A 19,235-nucleotide genomic window follows, 5' to 3' on the forward strand; every position below is an offset into this window, starting at 1 on the left:
ACCTATTCTGCTGTTGCAAGTTCTGCAGTTGTAGCTTAATGTCATAAAATGTATCTGCTCCACAAATATAAGGATGTAAGCATTTGTGAAACTCTCATTGCAGGATGATCACTAAAACCTATCAGAATGTCCTTGCTTTTCTTTTTGTGAATAATGAGATCAACAAAAATACCAAATTATTGCCCAACACAACACTGTCTTTCAAGTTCTATAACAATCTGTTTAATGCAAAGAGAGCTTCTGAGACCTCTCTGCATCTACTCTTTGGCAGACATGTGAATTTCAAATGTGGAAGAGGGAAGGATCCCATGGCTGCTATTGGTGGGCTCACCTCGCAAAACTCCATCCAGATGGCCAACATCTTAAATAACTTCAAGATTCCACAGGTATGTGTGCCTTTATAGATGCCTAGGTGTAGTCTTAAGAAAGGATCAGAGCCAACCCTCGTCCTACCTCACATTCATAAGACTGAATGACTGCATTCACTAAAGTAAGCAGAGCTGAATTTTCATCTCATATTTTTATTTCAGTTTAATTGAAATATTTGTGCTACCATTTAGTTTCACAAAGTCCAGGATAGTAATATAGTTAAAATGTTTAAATAGTTCAAAACTCTTTTTTATATATATCTTAAGAATCAATTTTTTAAAAAATAGTTAAAAACTAGCTTAGATAACATCCTGGGCAACCTGAGCACATTAAAAAATATTTCCCTGGATGAGAAATGACATCAAGTTTTGCACCATTACAGTTTCTATTGATCCCAGCTCACAATCTAGAAGCACTATTCTAAGACTCCAAGAAATCCTCAGATGCACCCATGATATATTATACAACATAATTTAGAGATTACCAGACCATGGACAAGGAGGGATAACATGGATAATTGAAAATCAAATTGATTTAATTATCACCTGAAACATGGATCAAAAGATAATTATGCTTTGGATGATTCTCAGAATGATGTGAATATAGCACAGTGCATTAAAATGTATGCATTTTAGGATAAGATACGTTTTTATATCATATATTAAGGGGAAAATGGCACATATGGAAAATATATAAACACATCCAGAATTGACTTGGACGGGAAATAGACTGATCTGTGCATGTCTAGAATCCATTCCTTTAGCCTCAGTTTCACTAGTGCTTTCTACACCAGTTGTAAGCTGTGATTGATAATAAATTTGTAGGAAGATAAAGTTCAGAGAAATGAAGAAGTGATATTCTCTTCAAGAAAAAAAGGGATACATTTCTCAGATGTTTCTTATATATTTTTCACATTAGCTTAGTTATGGCTCTTTTGACCCAGTGCTGAGAGATAAAACTCAATTCCCTTCTTTCTATCGGATGGTTCCAAATGAAAACCCTCAGTATGATGGCATTGTTCATTTACTGAAGCATTTTGGATGGAACTGGATTGGCCTCCTCATCTCTGATGATGACAGTGGAGAAACTTTTCTCCAAATCCTAAGACCAAAGCTCTACCAGAACGATATTTGTATTGCTTTGATGGAAATTGTTCCAGCAGTGACGGCTTACATATTTAATAATGAAACCCTTTCTGTAAATGATTTGGGAGAGATAGCTTCTACTCTCTTTGTGAGCAGTGTCAAAGTGTTCCTTGCCCATGGGGATTTCCAGTCTATGCACCATTTACGAATAATTCTGGAACATCATGAACATTTTCAGATGCATCCATTAGATCACAGAGTTTGGATCATAACAGCTCAATGGGATTACACAACAGCTTTCCCTTGGAGTAAATTCACACCAAAATCCTTCAATGGAACTTTGTCCTTTGCACATCACACAGACGAGGTGCCAGGATTTCAGGACTTTTTTGAGTCTATAAATCCTTTTAAGGTCTCTTTTTTTTTCCTTCGTGAGTTCTGGTTTTTTACATTTCTCTGTTCGTTTCCTCGGTATAATCTGTATGGGTCAGATCCCAAAAACTGCACTGGGGAGGAGAAGCTGGAGAGTCTCCCTAGCACTTTGTTTGAAATGAAGATGTCTGGGCAGAGCTACAATATCTACAATGCTGTCTATGCAGTAGCACATGCTCTCCATGACTTGTTTTCACTGAGAACCTATCAGAAAGCAATTGGGAATCAAGACAGACAGAATCATCTGAGCATTCAGCCATGGAAGGTAAGACATAACTCCTCTTCATTGCAGCTCATTTGTAATGTGATGTCATGTCTCCTGCCTCAGGGCCCCAGTGTCAGCCTGACTCACCAGTATTTGGACCATTTGTTGGGTAGAAGTTAAAAAAAGGAAAGGACAGAAGTTACAGGTTTTAAAAATTAGAAATAATGTAATGAAATAAATGAAGGACAAATTAAATTAAAGCTGGAGTACTAATACGATAAGACACAAAATATTATAACAAACAAGATAGATGAACTATATTAAAAATATAGCTATGCACCTATGTCAGAATTACATGACTTGCTAAGAGAGAGTTATCACTGGAGAACAATTTATGCTCAGTCAAATATGATGTTTAATATACTGCAAATATGGGATAGTTTATAAATCAGGATTGAGTCTCAAACCCAAGATCCACCAGGATGAGTGAGTTAGGATCTGCTGGGTCTCAGGTGCACCTCATACATTCCAGCTCAGATAGGGATACACCGGTGAAACTTGGTTATCCTGGCTTAGTGGACTGAATTGAGACCAGCTTAACTTATGCTGGCATAGACCCCAAAAAATGGCCATTCCAGGGGAGTGGTGGGACCGGACAGAGGAGGGTTGAATTTATGCTGCCTCCTAACTCCATTCAGTTCAGTCAACTGAAACCGTCTAAACTTATACCGGTGGAAGTCAAACTTTATTTTACAGACCTGTTTTCCCTCTGCCAGGCTTGGGCCAACCTGGCAGGCAGTAACCTGGCTCATGATCAGGGTTTAGATCTGATGTACTTCGCTCCATCTTAAGCCAGTGTAAATTATGCCAGCTTTAATGACTTGGGTTTGCTACGTATGTAAACTTATAAGGTCCACCCAAAAATGTCTGCAAATGTCAAAAAGGAAGTAAGGATATTTTCAATGTTGATGGGAATGTCTTGTTGAAAAGAATATTGGAAAAAAGGAAATATGGAAAAGGTTCTATGATATGCACTTACCCTGAATCCTCTTTTCTTCTTGTAAAACTATAGGTTATGTTATGTTAAGCAATCACATGTTGATATTGCATGTTATATGGTCACAGCAGTAAGAAAGCTTTATATGACAATGAGAGATTACAAACAGTACCTTCTCTGCAGGACTGAATGAACAAAATGAGGGAATGAAAGGAAAATAGGTGGGATAAATTTGGGGAAAACTAGACATACTTTACAGATGATTATTGGAGGATATTCAAAATCATCTTTTCATTGGCACAATTTTATAGATCATTTTACACTACATATAGCAGATATAAGGGAAATATTTGAAGATTGAGTATTTAACAATACTAGGCCTCTAGTTGGTTACTGTGAAAGCAGGATGCTGGACTAGGTGGACCTTTGCCCTCATCCATCAGGGCTCCTCCTGCATTCTTATGGGTAGAAACTCCTGGGAAATTCCTGTGGTAGACTCCTCCCATCTTCACTGCGGTAGTGTCTATTTTTAAAGGAAGCTACCAACTCTTATATATGTCCACTTGTTGATATTTACAGTCTGGCAAATACATATTATAACCCCAGAGATCACAGCGAAGCAAATTCCAGCTGATGAGCGAACCTTCTGTCTTTTTGTCTGAGCAAGAGTGTAACATTATTTGTCCTCCATTCTAGCTTCACATTTTCCTGAGAAATATCCGCTTTAACAATAGCGCGGGGGATGAAATATATTTTGATGGGAATGGAGACCTGGCATCTGGATATGATATCCTCAACTTGGTTGCATTTCCTAATAGGTCTTTCAAGAGAGTCCAAGTTGGAACAATGGACCCCCAGGCTCCTGCAGGCAAACAGTTTGTCATTAATGGAAGTGCCATTTTGTGGAATCATAGATTTAATCAAGTATGCATTTATAGAAAGGCTTTTATAACAGTTAGCATCTAAGTTGCCACCCTGGGCTCCTACTGGGAGGAAGGGTGGGATATAAATTTAATTAATAAATAAGTTAAGTTGGAAGATGCTATTTTCCATGTATTTAAGAAAGCAAGGTTAAGATGTACTGGATGTGGTGAAGTTCCTATCTCCTTTCCTATGTCATTAATCCATTGAATAATACAGAATCCCAGCTGAACAAGCACTGTTTAGGAATATGATTATTTGGACTAATCTTTCCCCTACCTTCTCTCTCTCCCTCTGTGATGTGTGAGTACGACTGACTCATCCAATTATGTGCACCATTGATTAACCCCTGCATGTGTGGTTGTATAAGAAAGCCTATTAAAATTAGAATAATTTTTTTAAGTTCACCTCTCTTGATCAGCTTTATTTAAACAAAATCTATGTCTATTTTTTTTTAAAAAAAAACTATTTTGCAGAAGCTTGATTGTGCTAAAAAGAAGCACTGAAGAGATAAGGTAATTGGCAGAATCCTCAATGCAAATATTAAATGCTTACTGAATGAATATAAGGAGGGCTTAAAGCTCCTTACTGTGAACTTGTTCTAAAGAGCTGGAGTTGAGAATCAGTAGTCACAGGGATAAACCAGGTTATCCGTCTTAAGCATCCTTTTTTTTTCCTGGTTACATGTAGACACCTCCCCGTGCCACATGTGTTGAGGGTTGCCACCCTGGATACAGCAAGATTGTTCAGCAAGGAAAACAGGATTGCTGCTACAATTGCACTCAATGCCCTGAAGGCACTGTTTCAATCCAGACTGGTAACTGAAAGAATATATTGGGAGGGAGGGAATAGCTGATGCTTTCAATAGGAATATTCTCTGCAATAAATAAGTGAATGTATTTACGAGGATGCTGAATTGGGGCAAAGACTCATTGGCAGTATCCAGCTAGGAATTGGCAGTATCCAGCTCAAGGCAGCCAATATATGTTTATCACTTCAGGTTTTAGCACTGTAGCAAGGAGAGAAGCCTGAAGTATTCCTGTAGTATACTTCCACAAGATACAAATAGTCACAAGAAGCCAAGGTCTGTAATCACAAAAGCATAAGATGAGGAAGGAGGCAGTATGAAATCTGAGAAGATATATAAACTTTTTATATTATATGCACCAAGGAAGATGAACCATAGTAAAAATTCCACAGAAAAAGCAGAAGAAACAAAAGAAAAAAGAGAGAGATATTAGGTATATAAATATGTTAAATAAATAAAATAAAAAAATAAAATGTTTCCTGTTCACTTCAAAAACTGAATTTTGTTAGTACAAACTTCAACTTGAATATTAGAAATAATGAAAACTTACTCATTAATTTCAGGTGCAGATCAATGTGAAAAATGTGCAGTTGATGAGTACCCAAATGAGAAGCAAGATCAATGCATCCCCAAAACTATTACCTACATAGCCTATGGAGAACCCTTAGGAATCATTCTGACTTCCTTTACACTTTTCTTCTTTGCAATCACAATGTTGATGATGGGGACTTTCATTCTGCACCAGGACACTCCCATTGTCAAAGCCAATAACTGGAACATCACCTGTACACTTCTCTCCTCTCTGCTGTTTGGTTTCCTCTGCCCATTTCTGTTCATTGGTTGGCCTGGGAAAGTATCTTGCCTTCTCCGACAAACACTTTTTGGCATCATCTTCTCTGTCTCTGTTTCTTCTGTTTTGGGAAAAACTATCACTGTAATTCTGGCCTTCACGGCCACAAGGCCTGGAAACAGGATGAGGAAATGGGTCGGGAAAGCCTTGGCAGTCTCAGTCATCATTCTCTGTTCTCTCATTCAAACTGGTATCTGTGCTGTATGGCTAGCAACCTCTCCTCCTTTCCCGGAGTTTGACATGCACTCCCAGATTGACCATATCATTCTGCAATGCAATGAAGGATCAGTTCTCATGTTTTATATGGTCTTGGGCTACATGGGACTTCTGGCCATCATCAGTTTCACTGTTGCTTTCTTTGCCAGGAAGCTGCCTGATACTTTCAATGAAGCCAAGTTAATCACCTTCAGCATGTTGGTGTTCTGCAGTGTTTGGGTGTCCTTTGTCCCCACCTACTTGAGCACCAAAGGGAAATATATGGTGACCGTGGAGATCTTCTCCATCTTGGCCTCCAGTTTTGGCTTATTTGGTTGTATCTTCCTCCCAAAATGCTACATTATTATACTAAGGCCAGATCTAAACACCAGAGAGCATCTAGTTAGTAAAAGGAATGTCCTACGTGACTGACAAGATATTTATTCTTAATCCATTTATTTTTTTCATCTTAATTGATAGAAGTTGCTTCCTACTTTTTCCATATTGGTGATGACAGACATATTGAACAATTTGGCACTCAATAACCATGTGTACAATTAATGTATTTCTGGATAATTAATTTGTTGATATATAACTATACTTATTCCAGAAAAGGTCAACTGCAGATTAACCACAATGCATCATTGTGAAAAAGCAAGTGAGAAAATATAGAGCATCAGTACTGATCTGGATCTGTTTTTCTCCATTCAGGATCAGCTGAGCCTAGACATGTCCCTCTTTGTCGGCCTTTTCTGTTGAGCCCCTTGTGCCACTGATGGGATGAAGAATGCAGGATTTACATTGCCATTCCTAGCAAAGCTGAGCTGCTGAGTTCTTTTTGGCCTGATCTATATTGTGATCCTACTAGTTCAGCTCTCAGTTTTTCTTTAGCCCATCAGCTGACCAGATCAGAGGTGTTAGGTTTCAGCATATTTTCTTCTTGATTAAGCTCTATTGATAGAATTCTCAAGTTTTTCCATATTAGTGGAAAGACATATTCATAAGTTAGGCACTCAATAGATAATTCATTCATGGATAATTAATTTGTTGCTACATATGAATAGTTACCAAGTTTGTCTATGATGCATCATTTCGAAGAAGCAACTGAGAAATAAGAGAGCAACGACACTAAATCAGATCTCCATTCCACCATTCAGAATCAGCTGATCCTGGTATAAACACCTTCTCATGTTGAGTCTTCTGATACCACCGATGGAATGAAAGATTCAGGACTATTATTTCCATTTCTAGCAAAGCTGAGATCTGTGGTATTTTGATAGTGCTGATTTTATTGGAATGTAAGTGTATTGTTGTGAAACACCCTGGAATAATTGATGGAATTATTTAAAAGGTGTAAATAAAAATAACAAATAATAGCACATATCTGTTCATCCATTTGTATAAGTCAAGGGTCCCTGTGTTTTGTTTGCTCTTCACGATATGCATGAAAACATTAATAGTAGCCCCTCATCGGAGATCCACACAGTCTTTCCTGAAGGTGGTAGGTAAAAGGATTCTAAGCTGCACCATCTGGGTCTAGTCACTGCCTTAATTTCTCTCAGTTCCTTTTTTATATTGGCACTGTAGTGCATTGTGGGAAATTTAAATTTGTTGTTATCTGCCTTCAAGTTGATTTTGACTTATGGCAACCCTATGAATCAGTGACCTCCAATAGGATCTATTGTAATACCATCCTGTTCAGATCTTGTTAGTTCAGGTCTGTGGCTTTCTTTATGGAATCAATCCATCCCTTCTTTGGCCTTCCTCTTTTTCTACTCCCTTCTGTTTTTCCCAGCATTATTGTCTTTTCTAGTGAATCAGGTCTTCTCATGATGTGTCCAAAGTATGATAACCTCAGTTTCATCATTTTAGCTTCTAGTGATAGTTCTGGTTTAATTTGTTCTAACACCCAATTATTGATCTTTTTCACCATCCATGGTATCCACAAAGCTCTCCTCTAACACCACATTTCAAATGAGTTGATTTTTCTTTTATCCACCTTTTTCACTGTCCAACTTTCACATCCATACATAGAGATCAGGAATACCATGGTCTGAATGATCCTGACTTTAGTGTTCAGTGATACATCTTTGCTTTTGAGGACCTTTTCCAGTTCTCTCAAAGCTGCCCTCCCCAGTCCTAGCCTTCTTCTGATTTCTTGACTATTGTCTCAATTTTGGTTAATGACTGTGCCAAGGTATTGATAATCCTTGACAAGTTCAATATCCTTGTTGTCAACTTTAAAGTTACATAAATCTTCTGTTATTACTTCAGTCTTCTGGACATTCAACTGTGGTCCTGCTTTTGTGCTTTCCTCTTGAACTTTCATCAGCATTTGTTTCAAATCATTACTGGTTTCTGCTAGTAGTATGGTATTATCTGAATACCTTAAATTATTGATATTTCTCCCTCCAATTTTCACACCTCCATCTTGGTCCAATCCCGCTTTCTGTAAGAGATGTTCTGCGTATAGATTAAACAAACAGGGTGATAAAATACACCCCTGTCTCACACGCTTTCCAATTGCGAACCAATCAGTTTCTCCATATTCTGTTCTTACAGTAGCCTTTTGTCCAGAGTATAGGTTGCGCATCAGGACAATCAGATGCTGTGGAATGCCTATTTCTTTTAAAGCATTCCATTGTTTTCCATGATCTACACAGTCAAAGGCTTTGCTGTAATCTATAAAGCACAGGGTGAGTTCCTTCTGAGATTCCTTGGTCCATTCCATTATTCAACGTATGTTTGCAATGTGATCTCTGGTGCTTCTTCCCTTTATAAATCCAGCTTGGACATCTGGCATTTCTAGCTCCATATATGGTAAAAGACTTTGCTGTAGAATCTTGAACATTACTTGCATGGGATATTAATAGTTTGATAATTACTGCATTCTCTGGGATACCCTTTCTTTGGAATTGGGATGTACATTGAATGCTTCCAGTCTGTGGGCCATAGTTTAGTTTTCTATATTTGTTGACAATTTTGGTCAAAATTCAGACAGATTCAATCTCAGTAGCTTGTAGCAACTCTATTGGTATGCCATCTGTTCCTGGTGATTTGTTTCTTCCGAGTATTTTAAGAGCAGCTTTCACCTCACATTCTAAAGACTAGACTCCTGGTGGCATTGCTCTCACCTTCTTCGAAACTCTCAAGCCCCCTCACCACGTTAAGGTGTGCATCCTAGAGGGGGGAAATTTAAATGGTCGCTTGGAATTTGGATGTGTTAATTTTGTAAAGGAGATATAGGGCAGGCATTGGTCGTAGGCTCTCTCCCAGGGTGCTACTGCTACTAATAGTAGTAGTAATATTTGTGTCTAAGATCACAAGTCTTCCTACATCAGGACTCGTTAGCTATATGGAGGAGTCATACCATGGGTGTTGTAATACTATCAAACTTAACTGTGTTTGCTTTAATAATTTAAACTAATTTCTACCCCCATTGGTATGAGGTATAATCATTTTATATTTTGCATGTTTTCAAATGTTTCTTGGGTGATCCCCCAGACTCAAAGCTCATAAGGTACGAAGGTTTTGGTGTTGGGCCAAAGCTCAGTGGTAGGGAATCTGTTTTGCTTGCAGAAGGTCCCAGGTCCAATCCCTGTGATCTCCAGGTAGGGCTGGGAGACACTCCCAGCCTGAATCCCTGGAGAGCCACTGTCAGTCACTTTAGACAATACTGAACTAGATAGACCAATGGTCTAATTCAGTATCAGGCAGTACCTCGTTAGGAGTCAATTTTCACATCAAAATTTTCACATCAAAATTTAAGAACTGCCTTGGTGGATAAGACTGGGTCCTCTTGTTCCTGTATTTTGCTTCAGTGGAAGCCAGCCTGATGTCTCTGAGAAGATCACAAGCAGGTGATGAAGCAACATCTCCTGCATCTAAACATTGAAGTTCCATGAAGCTCTCACAGCTGATAGCCATTGATAGACCTTTCCTCCATGAATTCTTGGAAATTCTATTTAAGAGTATTTATTTATTCATTTATGTATTGAATTTATATCCCTCCCTTCCTCCCAGAAGGAGCCCAGGGAGGTGAACAAAAACACTAAAAGCACTTTAAAACATATTAAAAATAAAAGACTTTAAAACGTATTAAAACAAAACATCTTTAAAAACAAAAAAATAACATGTTTAAAAACAACTTTAAAAATCTTAAAAAGCTATTCCAGCACAGATTTATTTAAAAGACTGGTTGAAAGAGGAAGGTCTTCAGTAGGTGTCGAAAAGATACCAGAGATGGTCCCTGTCTAATATTTATGTAGAGAGAATTCCAAAGGGTTTGGACCTGGAGCCTCTTGAGTTGGAGATACTTCCAACTCAGCCAGGGCACGGCTGGCAGAACTTCAGCCAGTGTAATTTACACCAGTGTAACCCCCCCCAAAGTATGCTCCAGGGGAATGGTGGGGTCATGGTGAAGGCAGGATGGGGCAGGGAAAGACTTCCACCTATTCCAGCTACATCACATGACCTATCATTCCTGCAGAATTTAGCCAGCAAAAAGAGGGGTGTAAGTCAAATTACACCATAGCTTCCCCATCCCTGACAGGATTGCAGTCAAATAAGCATTCAAGGAAGCCATGTTCAGAGTAGGCCAACTGAAATCAATGGATTTAATTTAGTGTAGTCCATTGATCTCAAATGGGTCTGCTGCAAGTATAGCTGACTTGGATGCAATCTGCAGCATATAAAGCAAACTCCCTTTGGTTTTGCTATGGACCAGTGCTTGAACTAGCATGTGACCCTTTTCTTCTTCTTCCAGTCTATCTTCACTCATTTCTGAGAAACATCTGCTTTAATAATAGTGCTGGGGATGAAATATATTTTAATTAGAATGGAGACCTGGCCTCTGGATACGATATCATCTACTTGGTTATCTGCCCTAATAAATCCTTCCAGAGAGTCCAAGTTGGTAGGATGGACCCCTAGGCTCCTGAAGGCAGTTTGTCATTAATGGAAGTGTCATTGTGTGGAATCACAGTTTTAATCAGGTATGCATGTATAAAAAACACACCTAATTTCTAAATTGCAGAATCTGAGTTAAACAAGGAGAACCTATTGCCCATGTGTTTGAAAATCCAAGACTGAGATGTGTCTGATGAGGTCCCTACCTTCTTTTCTATGCCTTAATACCATTGTATAATACATAGTCCCAGTAGAACAAGCACTGCTGTTCTATAGGAGCATTTGGAATATGATCTCTCTCTCTCTCTCTCTCTCTCTCTCTGTTTTGTGGGTGCACAATTGAACCATCCCATAATGTGCATCAAGCATGCATACCCATCTTCTCTCTCCACATAAGGATTGATTATCCACACATAAGCAGTTGTAGAAGAAATTAATATTAGAATATATTTTTTATTATTTTAAAAACTCAGTTGACACAGTTTTATTTACATAAAATCTGTCTAATTTTTTTTAAAAAATCTGCAGGACCATAACTGTGGTAAAATGAAGAACTTGACATTTGCAAAGGCCCAGGGCTTTCAGCAGAGAGCTGCTTCTTGTGTCATGCATGACATCAAGTGTAAAGCACATGGGGATGGCTGGACCAAAATGCTGGTATGGGCCAATTGGGGGAGGCCTATTTGCCTAATTAGGTGCATCGACTGAATGTTCCCAACCTCTGATCTTAAGCATATTTTCTTCTGGTTACCTTTAGATGCCTCCCTCTGCCAGATGTGTTGAGAGCTGGCACTCTGGATATAGCAGAATTGTTCAGCAGGGAAAACAAGTTTGTTGCTATGATTGTACTCAATGCCTTGAAGGATTGATTTCATTCCAGACTGGTAAGTGAAAGTGTGACCAATTCAGCCTGTTTGGGATTTTTCCTAGAGGATACATATGCATTTAAACAGCCATAGGCTAAACCACTGAAATGTCAAACCTAGTTTCCCAGTATTTGTGACACACAGAATTATATTATATGGGAACAAGCCAATGAGCTATATACATCTTCTTACTAGCAGAATATCATCCTAGTACAGAAAAGAAATTTAATGATTAGATAAAATATTTTAACATAGGGTGCAAATATGAATAAAAGCACAGAAGATCAATTCAAGTCTTACCAGACAATACAGAGATCAGGCAGTGAGCGTTTCAAGGAATTCATCTTATATATACTTTTGGACACCATACTGCTTAATGAATTTGTTAATACAAATTACAATAAAAGCATGAAAAAAGTTTTATAGTCAAAAACCTGGTCATTCTAGACATACTATGCAAACCAGTCCCAAAAGATTACAACCTAGGCCATTCTTCATCAATCACATTTGAAAGGACACTTTATGTTCTGAATCGATACAAACAACCAAGTTACACCATACAGGTCAGATGTTAGACCATGCAGCTCTGATTCATGATCAAGGAGTCCCTTATCAGTCACCAGACCTTTCCATGCTTCATGTTGTAGCTTTATGTCTTCTGACACTTTGTGATAGCCATCTTTTTATGTCCTTATATCCTTGTTTATCAATGGAACTGAAAGGGATGCAGGAATGTGTGCTTTATCTTTAAGCACAGAATGGGGCTGTTCTTTAAACAGAGCCATGAGAAAATAAAAGGTTCACTTATTCCCTTTGTGAATGGTGAGTCAGTTGTGTCTGATTAGGTTCTCAGATTAATATTCACTAATAAGAAAAAAAACCTTGCAGTTTAAAAATGTACCTATAGCCAACAGATATTGCTATCAAACTTTAAAAAGCAGAGAAATTGGGCAGCTATAGTGAATGCACCAGGGGAGCAGGAGACCTGACCTCCTCTCTGAGATATTGTACTGCCCTACAAATTTGTCAAAATGCAAACACCATTTGGGTTGGTCTTTCACAGTCCAATCCACTTCCTGTGTAGCTTGGAAGAATTTGGTAACATGTGCCCCTGAGCATATGGTGAGTGGTGGCAACACCTGCCATCTCCAAAGATGGGGAATTACATTTTTGTATGTTTGTTAGTATTCTTCTTTGCTTCTTTCCTGTGTTACTATTGTTTCTACAGAGAATCTAATCTAGAAAATTATATTTATCTCATTCATCCTAGAAATCTGTGTCAAATTTATATCAGTGTCAAATGTATTTTTGTTATTTTCAAAGCCTTTTTATTGGTCAATGTCATATGATGGTGAAGACAGCCTTTTGTGTTTCAAACTGGAGGTTATGTTCTATTTCTATTTGGGGTTCATTAACAGTTGAATCTGAAACTGCAGATTGATGTAAAATCAGACAGATTACAATATGTTGCCACTTAAGCAATGACTCTAGCTGTTGGAAAAAATAGGATGCATGTTTTCAGCGTGCTATCCTTAAACCACTTCACTTAAGGAATGGTGGGCATGGTCAATTAAAAACAGAGCACACCTAGAAATTTGCTAAAATATATTTCATCTCCCACTGTTTTATTTTGTGCAAACTGAGACACTCTTCATGTACCACCCCCTTTCCCATAGCAGGGTGTCCTAACCCGACTGGGTATGAGTTAAGTCCCACAATTGTCTCTGTAGATCATTTATTATGCAATCAAGCACTTAATTGGCTTTATTTCAATAAACATGGCTTTTGATTTACCTACACTTCATCTTGTCTTGCCTCTTCATTTCCCGGCTATGGGCTGCAATGTTCTGTGGAATAGTCAGTGCCATTATTCCACAACTGGAGTAATTGTTTTTGGAGTTTTTTTAGTGTAAATTTTGCAAAGTGTTGCTGTACGTCATGTAGTCACAGAAACAGAAGCAAAAGAAAATGATTTTCCATAGAAAATGTCACTAAAATTGCAAAGTAAATCAAACATATTTCAAGTGACTATCAGTACTATATCAACTGTCTTAATATTGTTGCTTCCTCCTGGCTAAAACAAGATCAGCACAGCACATGCTGAAGAATAAAATATCTGATCACTCATGTTGGGTATTCCTTTTACGCACTAGAAGCCCTCTGGTGTTTAAATCTGGCCTTAGTATAATAATGTAGCATTTTGGGAGGAAGATGCAACCCAATAAGCCAAAACTAGAGGCCAAGATGGAGAAGATCTCCACAGCCACCATGTATTTCCCTTTAGTACTTAGGTAGGTGGGGACAAAGGACACCCAAACACTGCAAAACATCAACATGCTGAAGGTGATCATCTTGGCTTCATTGAAAGTGTCAGGCAACTTCCTGGCAAAGAAAGCTACTGTGAAGCTGATGATGGCCAAAAGACCCATGTAACCCAGTATAAAACAAGAGGGCTGATCCTTCATTGCAGTGCACAATGATCTGGTCAGTTTGGGAGTGCATGTCGAACTCTGGGAAAGGGGGAGAGGTTGCCAGCCAGAGGGCACAGATGCCAGTTTGAATGAGAGAACAGAGAATGACGACTGATACTGACAATCTTTTTCCTATGAATTTCCTCACCTTGTTTCCTGGTTTTTTGGCAATGAAGACCAGAATTACAGTGATGGTTTTGCCCAACACAGAAGAGACAGAGACAGAGAACACAATGCCAAAAAGAGGTTGCCGGAGAAGGCAAGAAATGTTTCCAGGCCAGCCAATGAACAGAAAAGGACATAGGAAGCCAAGCAGCAGAGAGGAGAGAAGTGTACAGGTGAGGTTCCAGTTATTGGCTTTGACAATGGGAGTGTCCTGGTGCAGAATAAAAGTCCCCATCATCAACATTGTGAGTGCAAAGAAGAAAAGTGTAAAGGAAGACAGAATGATTCCTAAGGGTTCTCCGTAGGATAAGTATGTGACAGTTTTGGGGACACATTGATCTTGTTTCTCATTTGGATATTGATCTTCTCGGCATTTTTCACACTGGTCTGCATCTGAAATTAATAAATAAATTTTCAGTATCCTCCCCCCCAAAATTGATATTTTGTGACAACTCAAACGGGATACTAAGAAAACTCTGACAGCTTTTGAAGCAAACTTGAAGTTTTATCATATTAATTTTTATTTAATAGGATTTATACACTGTTCAATCATAGGAACCTCTTTTAGGCCATTCATAATCATTTGTGAAGTTCATCACTTTCTCTTTTCTTGTCTGTTCTTCCAGTTGGGGCTATAATTGATCCTTCTTCTGTGGGAATGTGAAACCTACATTTATGACCTTATTCTTTAATTGCAGTTTACCTTCCTAGGCCAATATGACATGTTTCCATGAAAAGACTATACATCTCTTCAGATTTCCCCTAATTTAAATTTTGTGGAATTACATAAGTTGGCGTCTTGTGACTATTTTCATCTATGAAAATATATTACAAAAGTACAACAACCTTCTTTCCTTGTTCTGATGCTAAAATAATGATCATGTAGGCGTATATCCAACTAGGTTCTATTCAGAATAGTTCATCATATCAAATATAAGTCCATAATATCCATTAATTTCTGTGGGTTTTCTTTGAGTCTGACTAACATGGGATGCAGCCATAATCAGTAGAGGTCTTCCCTCCCTCTACTGAAATTAGGCTTGAAATACACATTTTCTTGTAGTAACTATCATAGGTTGCAGTGCATGATTAGTTGCAAAGCTGTATGGTTTAACTTCTAACCTATATGGTCCAACTTGGGTGTTTGTATCATTCCATAATACAAAGTGTCCTGTCAGATGTGATTGATCAAGCTTGTCCTAGGTCATGATCTTTGGGCCTGGTTTGCATAGACTATCTGGAATCACCAGGTTTTTAATTGTAAAGCATCTTTCATGCTTTTATTGTATTATAATAAACAAAGTCATATGTTTAGAATGCACACATACTGTATTAAAGCACCTTAGGCACTTCTGTGTGCCCAAAGAGGGGGCATCAAGCCAGCATTTTCCTTGGGACGCTCACTGTCTGATATGAGCATTGTCTGGTGAGACTTGAATTGGTCTTCCATGCCTTTATTCATATTTGCATGTTATATGTTGTATCTTTTATCTAGTCATTACATTTCTTTTCTGTACTAGGACAATATTTTGCTAGGAATAAAAAGCATATAGCTCATTGGTTTGTTCCCATATAATATAATTATGCATATCAAGAGTCCTCTGACTGAGATCTTCTCTCTTCGGAGTGGACAGCTGTTCTGGGAACCTAGGTTTGTTACTTTAATGGTCCAGCCTATGACTGTCAAAATGCATGGGCAGGCTGTTATCTGTCACCCTTTCACTTACCAGTCTGGGTTGAAATCATTCCTTTGGGGCACCGAATGCAACCATAGCAACAAACTTGTTTTCCCTGCTGAACAATTCTACTGTATCCAGGGTGGCAACTCTCAACACACCTTGCATCAGGAGGTGTCTAAAAATAACCAAATGAAAGAATGCTTAAGATCAGAGGTGGGGAAACCTTCAGCCCATGTGTCTAAATAGGCCTAGCAAGTCTCCCCTAATTGGCCCTTGAAGCATTTTGGCTAAGCCACACCTACCTGCATTGCACCTGATGTCATTTATGACTTGAAGTATGGGGCAAGTAAAGATACATGTTCCTGCTGAAATCCCTGTGCTTTTGCAACAGCTAGTGACCGTGGTGGCTCCTGCAAAAACATAGGAATTTTCAAGTGCTAACCCTCAACTGGCTGTCAGCTCCTGCAAAGCACTGAACCTTTGCCTGCACTGTTTTATTTCAAAGCACACAGGCGAAGGAAAACACTTCACCTATTGTCATCTGTCAAATTTGCTCAAGGAGGTTGCGGGAGGGAAGACTCCAGCCTGCAGTTCCACATCCCTGCTCAGGATGGATGGTCTATTTCCCCCCCACTCTAAGCCTTAAGCCCTACTCATATTCATTCAATAGGCATGCAATATTTGCAGTGAGAATTCTCCCAATTATCTTGCCTCTTCAGTTTTTCATTCTCTCTCTCTCTCTCTCTCTCTCTCTCTCTTTCAATCATAGGAGAGAAGGTAGACTCACGGACCTCAACAGACAAATCTGAGTCTTGGCTGTTTAATGACATGGACAATAGGATCTTCCTGTTTAACTCAGATCCTAAAATTAAGTATTCAGATTTTTATAAATTCATACCTGATTAAACCTGTGATTCCATACAATGGCATTTCCATTAATGGCAAACTGTTTGCCTGCAGGAGCCTGGGGATTCATCATTCCTACTCTGACTTTCTTGAAGGATTCATTAGGGAAGGCAACCAAGTTGAGGATATCATATCCGGATGCCAGGTCTCCATTCCCATCAAAACATATTTCATCCCCAGCGTTATTGTTAAAGTGGACATTTCTCAGGAAAGAGTGAAGCTAGATTGCATGAGGAAAAATGGTCACACTAGTACAAGCACTGCTATATAGCAAAAAACAAAGGGCATGGATCTTTATATGCTACAGGTTGTATCCAACTAAGTCATGTTTCGAGCAGACCATTGAAATCAATGGAGTTCACTAACTAAAATTCATTTATTTCAGTTGGTCTACTCTGAGCACAACTTCATTGAATGCTTACTTCACTGAAACCCTGTCAAGGATGGGGAACTGTGACCCTCCAGATGTTGTTGAACTCCAACTCCCATCAGCCCAAGCAGGCATGCCCAATGGATAGGCAGGCACGATGGCAGTTGTAGTTGTGCAACATCCTGAGGCCCAAAGGTTTCCTATCACTGGACTACGGGGTCCCTGCCTCATAGCCTTTGCAATTGAAAACTGACACAGAGGAAACAATGGAAGAAACTGAGGGTAGTGAAGTACTGTGGATGTGACAAAGTTTCAAGTACATGTTTTTAGGCTTGGTTACAAGCTGAATTGCAGTAGTGTATGGGTTCAGATGAAGTCCTCACAAATGGGAAAGGGTGGGCCTTGAGGAGGGATTTGAAGATTGTATTCCTGTCCTTGAAGTGGAGTCCCATAGAAAGGTCATTATTACTGGCAATTCCATTTAATTTAATTAATTTATTTAATCCCATCTATGAATCACTTCCCACAAAATTTCTCAAAATGATTTCATAATAAAAAAAAATCAGGATGAAAAGCAACAATAATAATTGAACAATTAAAAACACTTCCAAGATGTAAAAACAATTTCAAATGCAATACAGGTAAAGACTCAGATAAAGAACTCCACTCAAAAGGCCAACTGAAAAAGAGAAATCTTCAATAGACATTGAAAAGGAGAAGATGAGGATTAAATTTTCGAAAAGCAAATGGCCAATGTTTCAAGCAGGCAGGATGTATGAGGGACTTCAATTACCCTGATATCTGTTGGGATACAAATTCTGCCAAACAAATTCTGCCACCAAGAAATTCCTGCAGAAAGTGGAGAAAGCTACTTGAGAAGTTAGTTCTAAATCCAATTCTTCATTTAAACCATTTGGCATTAAGGTATCATATATCCAAAATATTTCCCTCCTTCTTAACTGTTTGTACAATTCTTTCCCTGAAGTTTTAATTTTTTTCTACACACCAAAATTGGAGAGATTTCTCATCATGTTTGAATTCCAAAAAGTGTTTTACTAATGGGGCACCTACTTTCTTAGTTCTAATACAAATTTTATATTCACAAATGCACATTTTAATTTTCCTTGTAGTCATATCCACATACAAAATTGAGAGGGATAGCTAATACCCTGGAGGACAGAAACAAAATTCAAAGTGATCTTGATAGGCTCGAACTTTGGGCTGAAAACAGCAGAATGAAATTTAACAGGGATAAGTGCAAAGTTCTACACCTAGAAAAAAGAAACCAAATGCATAGTTATGAGATACTTGGTTCAGCAATTCCACATGTGAGAAGGATCTTGGAATTGTTGTTGATCACAAGCTGAATATGAGTCAACAGTGCAATGTGGCTGCAAAAAAGGCAAATGCTGTTTTAGGCCGCAATAACAGTAGTATAGTTTCCAAATCACATGAAGTACTAGGTCCCCTCTGGTTAGACCTCATTTTGAGTACTGCATCCAGTTCTTGATTCCATATTTTAAGGAGGATACAGAGAAACTGAAACAGGTTCCAAGGAGGGCAACAAGGATGATCGGGGACTGGAAACAAAACCCTGTGAGGACAGACTGAAAGAACTGGGCATGTTTAGCCTTAAGAAGAGAAGACTGAGGGGAGACAAGATAGCACTCTTCAAGTACTTGAAAGAGGGCCAGGACACAGTGTCCTCGACACAGAAGAGGGCGAGGATTTCATCTTGATTTTCTTCTCAGTTGTCCCAGATTGCAGGGCACAAAATAATGTTACAGGAAGCAAAATTTCAACTAAACACCAGGAAAAACTTCCTAACTGTTAGAGCTGTATGACAGTGGAACCAATTACCTAGGGAGGTGGTGGGCTCTCCAACACTAGAGGCATTCAAGAAGCAGCTGGGCAGTCATATGTTGGGTTATGCTTTAATTTGAATTTCTGCATTGTGCAGGGGGTTGGACTCAATGACCTTATAGGCCCCTTCTGACTCTACTATTCT

General features: G+C 38.7%; 1 protein-coding gene across 1 annotated transcript; it reads left to right on the forward strand.

Moving 5' to 3' along the window:
- Positions 1-308: 308 nt before the first annotated feature.
- Positions 309-6,294, forward strand: LOC133367435 (vomeronasal type-2 receptor 26-like). The gene is made up of 5 exons (XM_061591538.1): positions 309-386; positions 1,288-2,151; positions 3,785-4,012; positions 4,700-4,826; positions 5,381-6,294. Exons 1-5 carry the CDS (start codon positions 309-311, stop codon positions 6,292-6,294), a joined length of 2,211 nt encoding a protein of 736 aa, XP_061447522.1.
- Positions 6,295-19,235: the final 12,941 nt, after the last annotated feature.

This window comes from Rhineura floridana, chromosome 11, assembly GCF_030035675.1.
Source record: "Rhineura floridana isolate rRhiFlo1 chromosome 11, rRhiFlo1.hap2, whole genome shotgun sequence".
Taxonomy (NCBI): domain Eukaryota; kingdom Metazoa; phylum Chordata; class Lepidosauria; order Squamata; family Rhineuridae; genus Rhineura; species Rhineura floridana.